The sequence below is a fragment of the Panulirus ornatus genome, chromosome 43 (genome assembly GCF_036320965.1).
Source record: "Panulirus ornatus isolate Po-2019 chromosome 43, ASM3632096v1, whole genome shotgun sequence".
Taxonomy (NCBI): Eukaryota; Metazoa; Arthropoda; class Malacostraca; order Decapoda; family Palinuridae; genus Panulirus; species Panulirus ornatus.
Genome location: NC_092266.1, coordinates 11,655,331 through 11,667,755, shown reverse-complemented (window position 1 = coordinate 11,667,755; position 12,425 = coordinate 11,655,331). Strand labels below are relative to the sequence as shown.

Sequence of the window (12,425 nt, the reverse complement as noted above, 5' to 3'; positions counted from 1 at the left end):
TTCATCCAATCAAAAGAGGTTGTAAATCTAAAGTATCTTTACACTGTTTTATTTGTTTTCACACTAAAAAGTGAATCTAATATATCTAGAAATGAGGTGAATCTAAAACATTCTCTTTTCTAACTCACCAGCAATAAAACATATTCAAGGACCGGTTCCTCATATTTGGGGTCTTCAAAAGATCAAGAACAGTCTTGCTAGGCTTATTTCCAGATTTATCATCCTTCACCAGTTCAGCTTTGCTGCTAGCCACAGATATAGTTCCATCAATAGTTGAAATCTGTGCAAAGAGAACAACTATTATGCATGTACACCAGAAAAGGGCTCCAATCTGAGCATTATCTTTAAACAATACAATGGTCAGAAAAACTAAAATGGTTACAAAATCTAATAAACAATCCATACTTAATAAAGCTGGAAAAGAATAGCACATACATAATAACTCATGAGAGAAAGAATACCTCCATGTTAGTATCTTCCAGGAGATGTTTGGGAACTTCAACACCATTGACCTTAGCAGCTTTCTTGATGATCTTGATGGCATCATCCTTACGACCTTGAGATACTAACCAACGAACACTCTCAGGCATTATCCTAGAGTGAAAAAAAGAGGGGGTTTGTACACAAAGATAGAGCTAAGACACATAAAGCTTTGGCTTCCCATCCAATCTGTGTTGAACCTGATATCAAATGAAAAATGCTTAACAACAAATGATAGCTATTATATACAATGTAGATAAATCACAACTGCCATGATTCTTGCAACAACTAGCTGATGCCAGTCCACCCTGTAACCTCCAAGAGTAACTAACAGTTAGTACTGGAATGTCCAAATATGAAACACAGAGCAAAAAGTTTCCCCTTACTGCTTCATATGCCCTATTTCAATCCACTGATAGAGTGTTGTTCCAGTATTCAACACTGCTCCAATCTGCTCTATCCCATGCACACCTTGTACCCTCATGCATGTTCAGGCCCCAAACGTAAAAGTATCTTTCACTCCATCCTTTCATCTAGTCCTTAGTATCCTTCTTCTTGCTCCCTCCACTTCTGACACACATACCCTCTTTGTCAGTCCTGCCTAACTCATTCTCTCCATATGTCCAAGCCACTTCAACACATCCTTTTCAAATCTCCCAACCACCTTCTAACTACCATATCTCTCTCTTACACTACCATTTCTTACTCGATTAACCTTTCCTACCATAATGGCTAACTCTTGTCATTGGTACTCATAGTTTAGGACTCCACCTGATCTTCATTGATCTTTCTTTTCAATTATGGTGTCCAATATCACCACTTCACTGTCCCTACTGAATCTTCCTGACTCTGAATCTACTTTCTGTCTATTTCAGCATACATTCCACAACAAAGTTATCTTACTTTAATTGATTTCAAGTCCTATATCCTTTTTGCTACCCAGACTCCTCAGTTTCACAACTTCTACAGTACCATTCGCCAAAATAGATGTACTGTTATATACAGATGATAGTGACTATGAAATCAGTCATCTGCATATAATAATACATCTAACTTCCACTATTCTGCCTTCAATTTGGAACCTTTCCGCCACTGCAAATGTTTATAAAGCATGAACACAGGACAACGATATACATTCTTTTTTCAATCTTTCCTTGTCATTTCTTTTCGTACCCCCGTATAATTTTTGCAAATTATCTTTAATTGCCTTGCTCCACAATTCTATAAATTTCCCTTACATAAGTTTGTACTTCCATCTCCTATACTTCATCCTCTAATAATATCAAATATGATGCCAATACTTCTAACAGTATAAATATTCAACACCTGCTCTTTCAGTCACATTTCACCTATTACCACAATAAAAGTCAAGATGTAGTACACTACAAGTCCACTTTTAAGCAAATGCCTTATATTCAGTACAAATTAACTCACAAAACATGCTGAAATTTTTAAAGATGTGTAAAAGAAAATTAATAACCAACACAGAGAAATGAGATTAACTGACTGTCTCAACTACAAAGCTATCATTTCATGTCAAAAATGAAAATCAAATAAAGTACAGAAAAACCAAATATTACTTAGCTATTAATTTGAAAAACATTTGTGTATATGTACCACATGTAAGCGATGAGTAGAAATGCTGGTGCAGTTACAGCAACCTGAAGCCAACGCCACTCCCTGATGAAAATGGCCAAGACTCCAGTCATTGCTTCTCCCAAAGCAAAGGGCACTTCAATGATGATTCCACAGAATGTTCGCCACTTGGCACCAATGAATTCAACAGCTGATGAGAGAAAAAAAATTAACAGAATAATCTAAAACGAACCAGGCCATATCAACACAGATGAAGATGCATCAGCTAACCAAAAGCGGATGTTTTCTAAACAGCAATTTTTGAATATATAAAAGTAAAATGTATGAGGACAACAAGTGGTGTGAGGTGGTTTGACTGAGTGAGTAATGAAAGGCTAAGAGAGATGTATGGTTATACAAAGAGTGTGGCTATGAGAATAGAGGAGGGCATGCTGAAACTGTCTGGACATATGGAGAGAATGAGGATTTATGCATCAGGAGCCGAGAGAACAAGGAAAATGGGGAAACCAAATTGGAGATGGTAGGATGAAGTGAAAACGATTTTGAACGACTGGAGCCTGAACATGCAGAAAGAGAGAACAGCAATGATGTGGTGTGCTGGGGTCAACTTGCTGTCGATGGACTGAACCAGGGCCCGTGAAGCGTCTGGGGTTAACCATGGAAAGGTCTGTGGGAGCAGATGTGGCCTTTCTTCATCTGTTCCATGTGCTACCTTGCTAGCACAGGAAACGGTGATCAAGTATGAAAGAAAGAAAATATGAAAGTTTATGTATACAAATAGGAAAGATGGTCAGCAGGCAATACTGAATTACATAATAACTGATAGGCATGTAAAAGAAAGATCTTTGGATTCATATGTGCTGAGAGGTGCAGCTGGTGAGATGTTTGATCACTATTTTGTGAAAGTGAAGGTGAAGATTCATGGCAGTTTTAGGAAAAGAGGAAACTATATCGGTAAGAGGAGAGTAGTGAGAGTAAGTGAGCTTAGAAAAAGAGACTTGCATGAAGAAATACCAGGAGAAATTGAGTGTAGAAAGGCAAAAGGTGAGTTAATGAAGCAAAGGGAGAGGGATAGGAATGAAAGGTATCTAAAGAAGCAGTCCCGATATGTGAGCTGAGGAAGCAGTCTTAACATGTGCGAGATATGCATGTGGCATGTGAGAGGTGTGAGGTGGCTAGATTAGAAAGGGCAGTGAGTGGTGGAATGAAAAAGTAAAGATGCTAGTGAAAGACAAAAAGGAAGGCATTTGAGCAATACTTACAAAGAAAGAGTGCAAATGACTGGGAGATGTATAACAGAAAGCAGCAGGTCACAAGGAAGGTGGAGGGCTTGAAAAAGAAGGAAAATGAGAGCTAAAATGAGCAAATATCACTAAACTTTAGGGAGAATAAGATTTTTGGAAGGAGGCTAATAGTAAGTGAAAAACAAGAAAACAAATAGGAACATTGATGAAGGGGCAAAAGGGAAAGTGATAAAAGGTACTGATGAAGTGAGAAGGAAATGTAGTGAGCATTCTGAAGGACTGTTGAATGTGTTTGATGATGAGGGGGCAGACACAGAGTATTTGGGTCAGTGTGGTATGCAAAGTGAGAAAGTCATGGGGAGTAGTTTGGTGAAGAGAGAAGAGGGGGTGAAAGTATGCAAGATGAAATGTGGCAACATGGCTCAAGTGGATGGTATTGCAGTTGAATTTTTTAAGAAAAGGAGTGATTGTGTTGCTGAATGGTTAGTCAAGATTTCAATGTATGTATGTCTCATAGTGAGGTCCCTGGGGACCGGTGGAATGCATATATTTAATGCCATTGTATAAATGCAAAGGTGATCAAGGTAAGTGTTGAATGGAGGAGGAGTGAGTATTTTGACAGACTGTTGAACGTGTTTGATAATAGGATGGCAGAAGTAGGGTGTTTGGGTCGAGTTGGTATGCAAAGTGAGAGAGTTATGGAGAGTGGTTGGGTGAAAGCCTTACATAAGATGAAATGTGGCAAGAAGGCTAGACTGGATAATACTGCAGTTGAATCTATAAGAGAAAAGAAGAGGTAACTGTCTTGCTGTTGGGATAGTTAGGATTTTCGATGTACATATGGATCATGGTGAGGTGCCTGAAGACAGGTGAAAGGCATGTATAAAGCCATAGCATGAAGGAAAGGGGGATAAAGGTAAGTGTTCAAACTAAAGAGGAATAAGTTCTGAGAATACCTGGTAATTTATATGGGATGGTAGTGATTGTGGGGGAGAGCAGTGTGAACCAGAAGTGCCAGAGAATGTCCAGATCAGGTGTTTGCTTTAAAGAATGTGTATGAGAAATACTTCAGAGAAATAGATGGATTAGTATGAGGCATTTACAGATCTGCAGAAAGTATATGGTGGGGATGATAGAGATGCCATGTGGAAGGTCTTGAGGGTGTGAGAAGAAAGCTGCTAAAAATAGAGAAGTTTTTACTGAGGGTGTAAAAGCATGTGTACGAGTACTAAAAGAGGAGTGGGAATGGCTCCAAGTGAAGGTTGTTCTAGAGAAAGGGTGCGTGATGTCACTATGGTTGTTTATCTTGTGTATGGATATAATAATGAGGGAGGTATATGCCAGAGTACTGGACAGAGGGGCGATTATGCAGTCTGTAGGGGATGAGAGGGCCTGAGAAGTGGGTCAGTCTTGTTTGCTAATGACACAGCACTGGTGGCTGATTCAATTGGGAAACTGTAGAGAAACTAGTGGCAAAGTTTAAATGAGTGTGTGAAAGGAGAAGTCAAGAGCAAACGTCAATAAATCAAACTTATTTGGGTTGAGGGATAGGTTAGCTGGGGTGTGAGTTTGAATGGAGAAAAACTGGAGGAAGTGAAGAGTTTTATATACCTGAAAAGGCAAAAATGAGCATGTTTAAAGGTATAGTAGTCTCAACAATATCATATGGATGTGAGGCATGGACTACAGATATGGCAGTGCAGAGGAGGGTGGATATGTCGGAAATAAAAATGTTTGAGGACAATATGTGGTGTCATCTAGTAAGTAATGAAAGAGTAAGAGAGATGTGTGGTAATAAAAAGGGTTTGGTTGATAGAGCTGAAGAAGGTGTGTTAAAATGGTTTACTCTTATGGAGGGAATGAGAGAAGAAGGTCGACAAATAGGATATGTGTGTGAGAAGTGGAGGGAACAAGGAAAATGGGAAGACAAAATTGGAAATGCAAGGATGGAGTGAAAAAGATTTTGAGTGATTGGGGTATGAACTTGCAGAAAGGCGAAAGGTATGCACAGGATATGGTAATTTGGAATGAGGTGGTACATAAGTGTCAACACTGCTGTTAGAGTACTGAAACAGGGCATGTGAAGCAACCAGGGTTAACCATGGAAAGGTCTGTGGTTTCGGTGCATTACATATGACAACTAGAGAATCGATGTAAGAGGATGAAGCCTTTCTTCGTATGTTCCTGGTGCTACCTCGCCAACAAGGAAAACAGTAGTTATATATATTTATTTATATTTATTTTTCTTTGTTGCTGTCTCCCACGTTAGCAAGGTAGCACAAGGAAACAGACGAAAGAATGGCCCAACCCATCCACATTCACATGTATATACATTCACGTGCACACACGCAAATATACATACCTATACATCTCAACGTATACATATATATATACACACAGACATATCCATAAGTACACATGTGCATAATTTATAATGTCTGCCTTTATTCATTCCCATCACTAACGTGGGAAATAGCGAATAGTATAAATATATATTTATTTTTTTTTCCACTGTCTCCCGCGTTTGCGAGGTAGCGCAAGGAAACAGACGAAAGAAATGGCCAACCCACCCCCATACACATGTATATACATACGTCCACACACGCAAATATACATACCTACACAGTTTTCCATGGTTTACCCCAGACGCTTCACATGCCCTGATTCAATCTACTGACAGCACGTCAACCCGGTCCAATTCACTCTATTCCTTGCCCTCCTTTCACCCTCCTGCATGTTCAGGCCCCGATCACACAAAATCTTTTTCACTCCATCTTTCCACCTCCAATTTGGTCTCCCACTTCTCGTTCCCTCCACCTCCGACACATATATCATCTTGGTCAATCTTTCCTCACTCATTCTCTCCATGTGCCCAAACCATTTCAAAACAACCTCTTCTGCTCTTTCAACCACGCTCTTTTTATTTCCACACATCTCTCTTACCCTTACGTTACTTACTCGATCAAACCACCTCACACCACACATTGTCCTAAAACATCTCATTTCCAGCACATCCATCCTCCTGCGCACAACTCTATCCATAGCCCACGCCTCGCAACCATACAACATTGTTGGAACCACTATTCCTTCAAACATACCCATTTTTGCTTTCCGAGATAATGTTCTCGACTTCCACACATTCTTCAAGGCTCCCAGGATTTTCGCCCCCTCCCCCACTCTATGATCCACTTCCGCTTCCATGGTTCCATCCGCTGCCAGATCCACTCCCACATATCTAAAACACTTTACTTCCTCCAGTTTTTCTCCATTCAAACTTACCTCCCAATTGACTTGACCCTCAACCCTACTGTACCTAATTACCTTGCTCTTATTCACATTTACTCTTAACTTTCTTCTTTCACACACTTTACCAAACTCAGTCACCAGCTTCTGCAGTTTCTCACATGAATCAGCCACCAGCGCTGTATCATCAGCGAACAACAACTGACTCACTTCCCAAGCTCTCTCATCCACAACAGACTTCATACTTGCCCCTCTTTCCAAAACTCTTGCATTCACCTCCCTAACAACCCCATCCATAAACAAATTAAACAACCATGGAGACATCACACACCCCTGCAGCAAACCTACATTCACTGAGAACCAATCACTTTCCTCTCTTCCTATACGTACACATGCCTTACATCCTCGATAAAAACTTTTCACTGCTTCTAACAACTTGCCTCCCACACCATATATTCTTAATACCTTCCACAGAGCATCTCTATCAACTCTATCATATGCCTTCTCAAGATCCATAAATGCTACATACAAATTCATTTGCTTTTCTAAGTATTTCTCACATACATTCTTCAAAGCAAACACCTGATCCACACATCCTCTACCACTTCTGAAACCACACTGCTCTTCCCCAATCTGATGCTCTGTACATGCCTTCACCCTCTCAATCAATATCCTCCCATATAATCTACCAGGAATACTCAACAAACTTATACCTCTGTAATTTGAGCACTCACTCTTATCCCCTTTGCCTTTGTACAATGGCACTATGCACGCATTCCGCCAATCCTCAGGCACCTCACCATGAGTCATACATACATTAAATAACCTTACCAACCAGTCAATAATACAGTCACCCCCTTTTTCAATAGATTCCACTGCAATACCATCCAAACCTGCTGCCTTGCCGGATTTCATCTTCCGCAAAGCATTTACTACCTCTTCTCTGTTTACCAAATCATTTTCCCTAACCCTCTCACTATGCACACCACCTCGACCAAAACACCCTATATCTGCCACTCTATCATCAAACACATTCAACAAACCTTCAAAATACTCACTCCATCTCCTTCTCACATCACCACTACTTGTTATCACCTCCCCATTTCTGCCCTTCACTGAAGTTCTCATTTGCTCCCTTGTCTTACGCACTTTATTTACTTCCTTCCAGAACATCTTTTTATTCTCCCTAAAATTTAATGATACTCTCTCACCCCAACTCTCATTTGCCCTCTTTTTCACCTCTTGCACCTTTCTCTTGACCTCCTGTCTCTTTCTTTTATACATCTCCCACTCAATTGCATTTTTTCCCTGCAAAAATCGTCCAAATGCCTCTCTCTTCTCTTCCACTAATAATCTTACTTCTTCATCCCACCACTCACTACCCTTTCTAATCAACCCACTTCCCACTCTTCTCATGCCACAAGCATCTTTTGCGCAATCCATCACTGATTCCCTAAATACATCCCATATATATTTGGTAAACATGTGATTGTCCAAAATCACATATTGTATATCAACTGACTTATATTTCCCTCTTGAGTCTCCCCTGATGATGTGATTATTACACGAAAGTGCACTTGGGAACTTTTTGTGTTTCATTTTCCTCGTGGACTCATAGGAATATTTGGATCACACGCAAAATTGTGATCCTTTCCAATATATATATATATATATATATATATATATATATATATATATATATATATATATATATATATATATATATATATATATATATACATATATAAGGCAGAGGGGATAAGAGTGAGTGCTCAAATTACAGAGGTATAAGTTTGTTGAGTATTCCTGGTAAATTATATGGGAGGGTATTGATTGTGAGGGTGAAGGCATGTACAGAGCATCAGATTGGAGAAGAGCAGTGTGGTTTCAGAAGTGGTAGAGGATGTGTGGATCAGGTGTTTGCTTTGAAGAATGTATGTGAGAAATACTTAGAAAAGCAAATGGATTTGTATGTAGCAGTTATGGATCTGGAGAAGGCATATGATAAAGTTGATAGAGATGCTCTGTGGAAGGTATTAAGAATATATGGTGTGGGAGGCAAGTTGTTAGAAGCAGTGAAGAGTTTTTATCGAGGATGTAAGGCATGTGTACGTGTAGGAAGAGAGGAAAGTGATTGGTTCTCCATGAATGTAGGTTTGCTGCAGGGGTGTGTGATGTCTCCATGGTTGTTTAATTTGTTTATGGATGGGGTTGTTAGGGAGGTGAATGCAAGAGTTTTGGAAAGAGGGGCAAGAATGAAGTCGGTTGTGGATGAGAGAGCTTGGGAAGTGAGTCAGTTGTTGTTCGCTGATGATACAGCGCTGGTGGCTGATTCATGTGAGAAACTGCAGAAGCTGGTGACTGAGTTTGGTAAAGTGTGTGAAAGAAGAAAGTTAAGAGTAAATGTGAATAAGAGCAAGGTTATTAGGTACAGTAGGGTTGAGGGTCAAGTCAATTGGGAGGTAAGTTTGAAAGGAGAAAAACTGGAGGAAGTAAAGTGTTTTAGATATGTGGGAGTGGATCTGGCAGCTGATGGAACCATGGAAGCGGAAGTGGATCATAGGATGGGGGAGGGGGCGAAAATCCTGGGAGCCTTGAAGAATGCGTGGAAGTCGAGAACATTATCTCGGAAAGCAAAAATGGGTATGTTTGAAGGAATAGTTGTTCCAACAATGTTGTATGGTTGCGAGGCGTGGGCTATGGATAGAGTTGTGCGCAGGAGGATGGATGTGCTGGAAATGAGATGTTTGAGGACAATGTGTGGTGTGAGGTGGTTTGATCGAGTATGTAACGTAAGGGTAAGAGAGATGTGTGGAAATAAAAAGAGCGTGGTTGAGAGAGCAGAAGAGGGTGTTTTGAAATGGTTTGGGCGCATGGAGAGAATGAGTGAGGAAAGATTGACCAAGAGGATATATGTGTCGGAGGTGGAGGGAACGAGGAGAAGTGGGAGACCAAATTGGAGGTGGAAAGACGGAGTGAAAAAGATTTTGTGTGATCGGGGCCTGAACATGCAGGAGGGTGAAAGGAGGGCAAGGAATAGAGTGAATTGGATCGATGTGGTATACCGGGGTTAACGTGCTGTCAGTGGATTGAATCAGGGCATGTGAAGCGTCTGGGGTAAACCATGGAAAGCTGTGTAGGTATGTATATTTGCGTTTGTGGACGTGTATGTACATACATGTGTATGGGGGTGGGTTGGGCCATTTCTTTCGTCTGTTTCCTTGCGCTACCTCGCAAACGCGGGAGACAGCGGCAAAAAAAAAAGAAAAAAAATATATGGGGATAGGGGAGAAAGAATACTTCCCACGCATTCCTCACGTGTCGTAGAAGGCGACTAAAGGGGACGGGACCGGGGGGCTGGAAACCCTCCCTTCCTTGTATTCTAACTTTCTAAAAGAGGAAACAGAAGAAGGAGTCAAGCAGGGAGTGCTCGTCCTCCTTGAAGGCTACGATTGGGGCATCTAAATGTGTGTGGATGTAACAAAGATGAGAAAAAAGGAGAGACAGGTAGTATGTTTGAGGAAAGGAACCTAGATGTTTTGGCTCTGAGTGAAACGAAGCTCAAGGGTAGAGGAGAAGAGTGGTTTGGGAATGTCTTGGGAGTAAAGTCAGGGGTTAGTGAGAAGACAAGAGCAAGGGAAGGAGTAGCACTACTTCTGAAACAGGAGTGGTGGGAGTATGTGATAGAGTGTAAGAAAGTAAACTCTAGATTAATATGGGTAAAACTGAAAGTGGATGGAGAGAGATGGGTGATTATTGGTGCATATGCACCTGGGCATGAGAAGAAAGATCATGAGAGGCAAGTGTTTTGGGAGCAGCTGAGTGAGAGTGTTAGTAGTTTTGATGCATGAGACCTGGTTATAGTGATGGGTGATTTGAATGCAAAGGTGAGTAATGTGGCAGTTGAGGGAATAATTGGTGTACATGAGGTGTTCAGTGTTGTAAATGGAAATGATGAAGAGCTTGTACAACTATGTGCTGAAAAAGGACTGGTGATTGGGAATACCTGGTTTAAAAAGAGAGATACACATAAGCCTTATATATGTATGTAAGTAGGAGAGATGGCCAGAGAGCGTTAATGGATTACGTGTTAATTGATAGGTGTGCAAAAGAGAGACTTTTGGATGTTAATGTGCTGAGAGGTGCAACTGGAGGGATGTCTGATCATTATCTTGTGGAGGCAAAGGTGAAAATTTGTAGAGGTTTTCAGAATAGAAGAGAGAATGTTGGGATGAAAAGAGTGGTGAGAGTAAGTGAGCTGGGGAAGGAGACTTGTGTGAGGAAGTACCAGGAGAGACTGAGTACAGAATGGAAAAAGGTGAGAACAATGGATGTAAGAGGAGTGGGGGAGGAATGGGATGTATTTAGGGAAGCAGTGATGGCTTGCACAAAAGATGCTTATGGCATGAGAAGCGTGGGAGGTGGGCAGATTAGAAAGGGTAGTGAGTGGTGGGATGAAGAAGTAAGATTATTAGTGAAAGAGAAGAGAGAGGCATTTGGACGATTTTTGCAGTGAAAAAATGCAAAAGAGTGGGACATGTATAAAAGAAAGAGGCAGGAGGTCAAGAGAAAGGTGCAAGAGGTGAAAAAGAGGGCAAATGAGAGTTGGGGTGAGAGAGTATCATTAAATTTTAGGGAGAGTAAAAAGATGTTTTGGAAGGAGGTAAATAAAGTGTGTAAGACAAGGGAACAAATGGGAGCATCAGTGAAGGAAGCAAATGGGAAGGTGATAACAAATAGCGGTGATGTGAGAAGGAGATGGAGTGAGTATTTTGAAGGTTTGTTGAATGTGTTTGATGATAGAGTGGCAGATAAAGGGTGTTTTGGTCGAGGTGGTGTGCATAGTGAGAGGGTTAGGGAGAATGATTTGGTAAACAGAGAAGAGGTAGTAAAAGCTTTGCGGAAGATGAAATCCGGCAAGGCAGCGGGTTTGGATGGTATCATTTATTAAAAAGGGGGTGACTGTATTGTTGACTGGTTGGTAAGGTTATTTAATGTATGTATGACTCATGGTGTGGTGCCTGAGGATTGGAGGAATGCTTGCATGGTGCCACAGTACAGAGGCAAAGGGGATAAAAGTGAGTGCTCAAATTACACAGGTATTAGTTTGTTGAATATTCCTGGTAAGTTATATGGGAGGGTATTGATTTAGAGGGTGAAGGCATGTACAGAGCATCAGATTGGGGAAGGGCAGTGTGGTTTCAAAAGTGGTAGAGAATGTGTGGATCAGGTGTTTGCTTTGAAAAATATATGCAAGTAATACTTAGAAAAGCAAATGGATTTGTTTGTAGCATTTATGGATCTGGAGAAGGCATATGATAGAGTTGACAGAGATGCTCTGTGGAAGGTTTTAAGAATATATGGTGTGGGGGCAAGTTGTTAGAAGCAGTCAAGAGTTTTTATCGAGGATGTAAGGCATGCGTACGTATAGGGAGAGAGGAAAGTGATTGGTTCTCAGTGAATGTTAGTTTGCGGCAGGGGTGTGTGATGTCTCCATGGTTGTTTAATTTGTTTATGGATAGGGTTATTAGGGAGGTGAATGCTAGAGTTTTGGAAAGAGGGGCAAGCATGCAGTCTGTTGTGGATGAGAAAGCTTGGGAAGTGAGTCAGTTATTGTTTGCTGATGATACAGCGCTGATGGCTGATTTGTGTGAGAAACTGCAGAAGCTGGTGACTGAGTTTGGTTAGCAGTGTGGTTTCAGAAGTGGTAGAGGATGTGTGGATCAGGTGTTTGCTTTGAAAAATGTATGTGAGTAATACTTAGAAAAACAAATGGATTTGTATGTAGCATTTATGGACCTGGAGAAGGCATATGATAAGAGATGATAGAGATGCTCTGTGGAAGGTACTAAGAATATATGG

At 40.8% G+C, this 12,425-nt stretch overlaps 1 protein-coding gene across 10 annotated transcripts in view; it reads right to left on the bottom strand.

Moving 5' to 3' along the window:
• The window catches only part of LOC139762316 (organic cation transporter protein-like), a 346,799-nt gene that overhangs the window by 51,112 nt on the left and 283,262 nt on the right, over nucleotides 1-12,425 (bottom strand). For all 10 annotated transcript variants that reach the window (XM_071686947.1, XM_071686949.1, XM_071686950.1 and 7 more), the window contains 3 exons: nucleotides 2,098-2,266; nucleotides 462-594; nucleotides 129-280 (listed from right to left, as the gene is read on the bottom strand). In XM_071686947.1, the coding sequence (XP_071543048.1) occupies nucleotides 129-280; nucleotides 462-594; nucleotides 2,098-2,266 (454 nt within the window). The remainder of the gene's footprint in view (nucleotides 1-128; nucleotides 281-461; nucleotides 595-2,097; nucleotides 2,267-12,425) is intronic.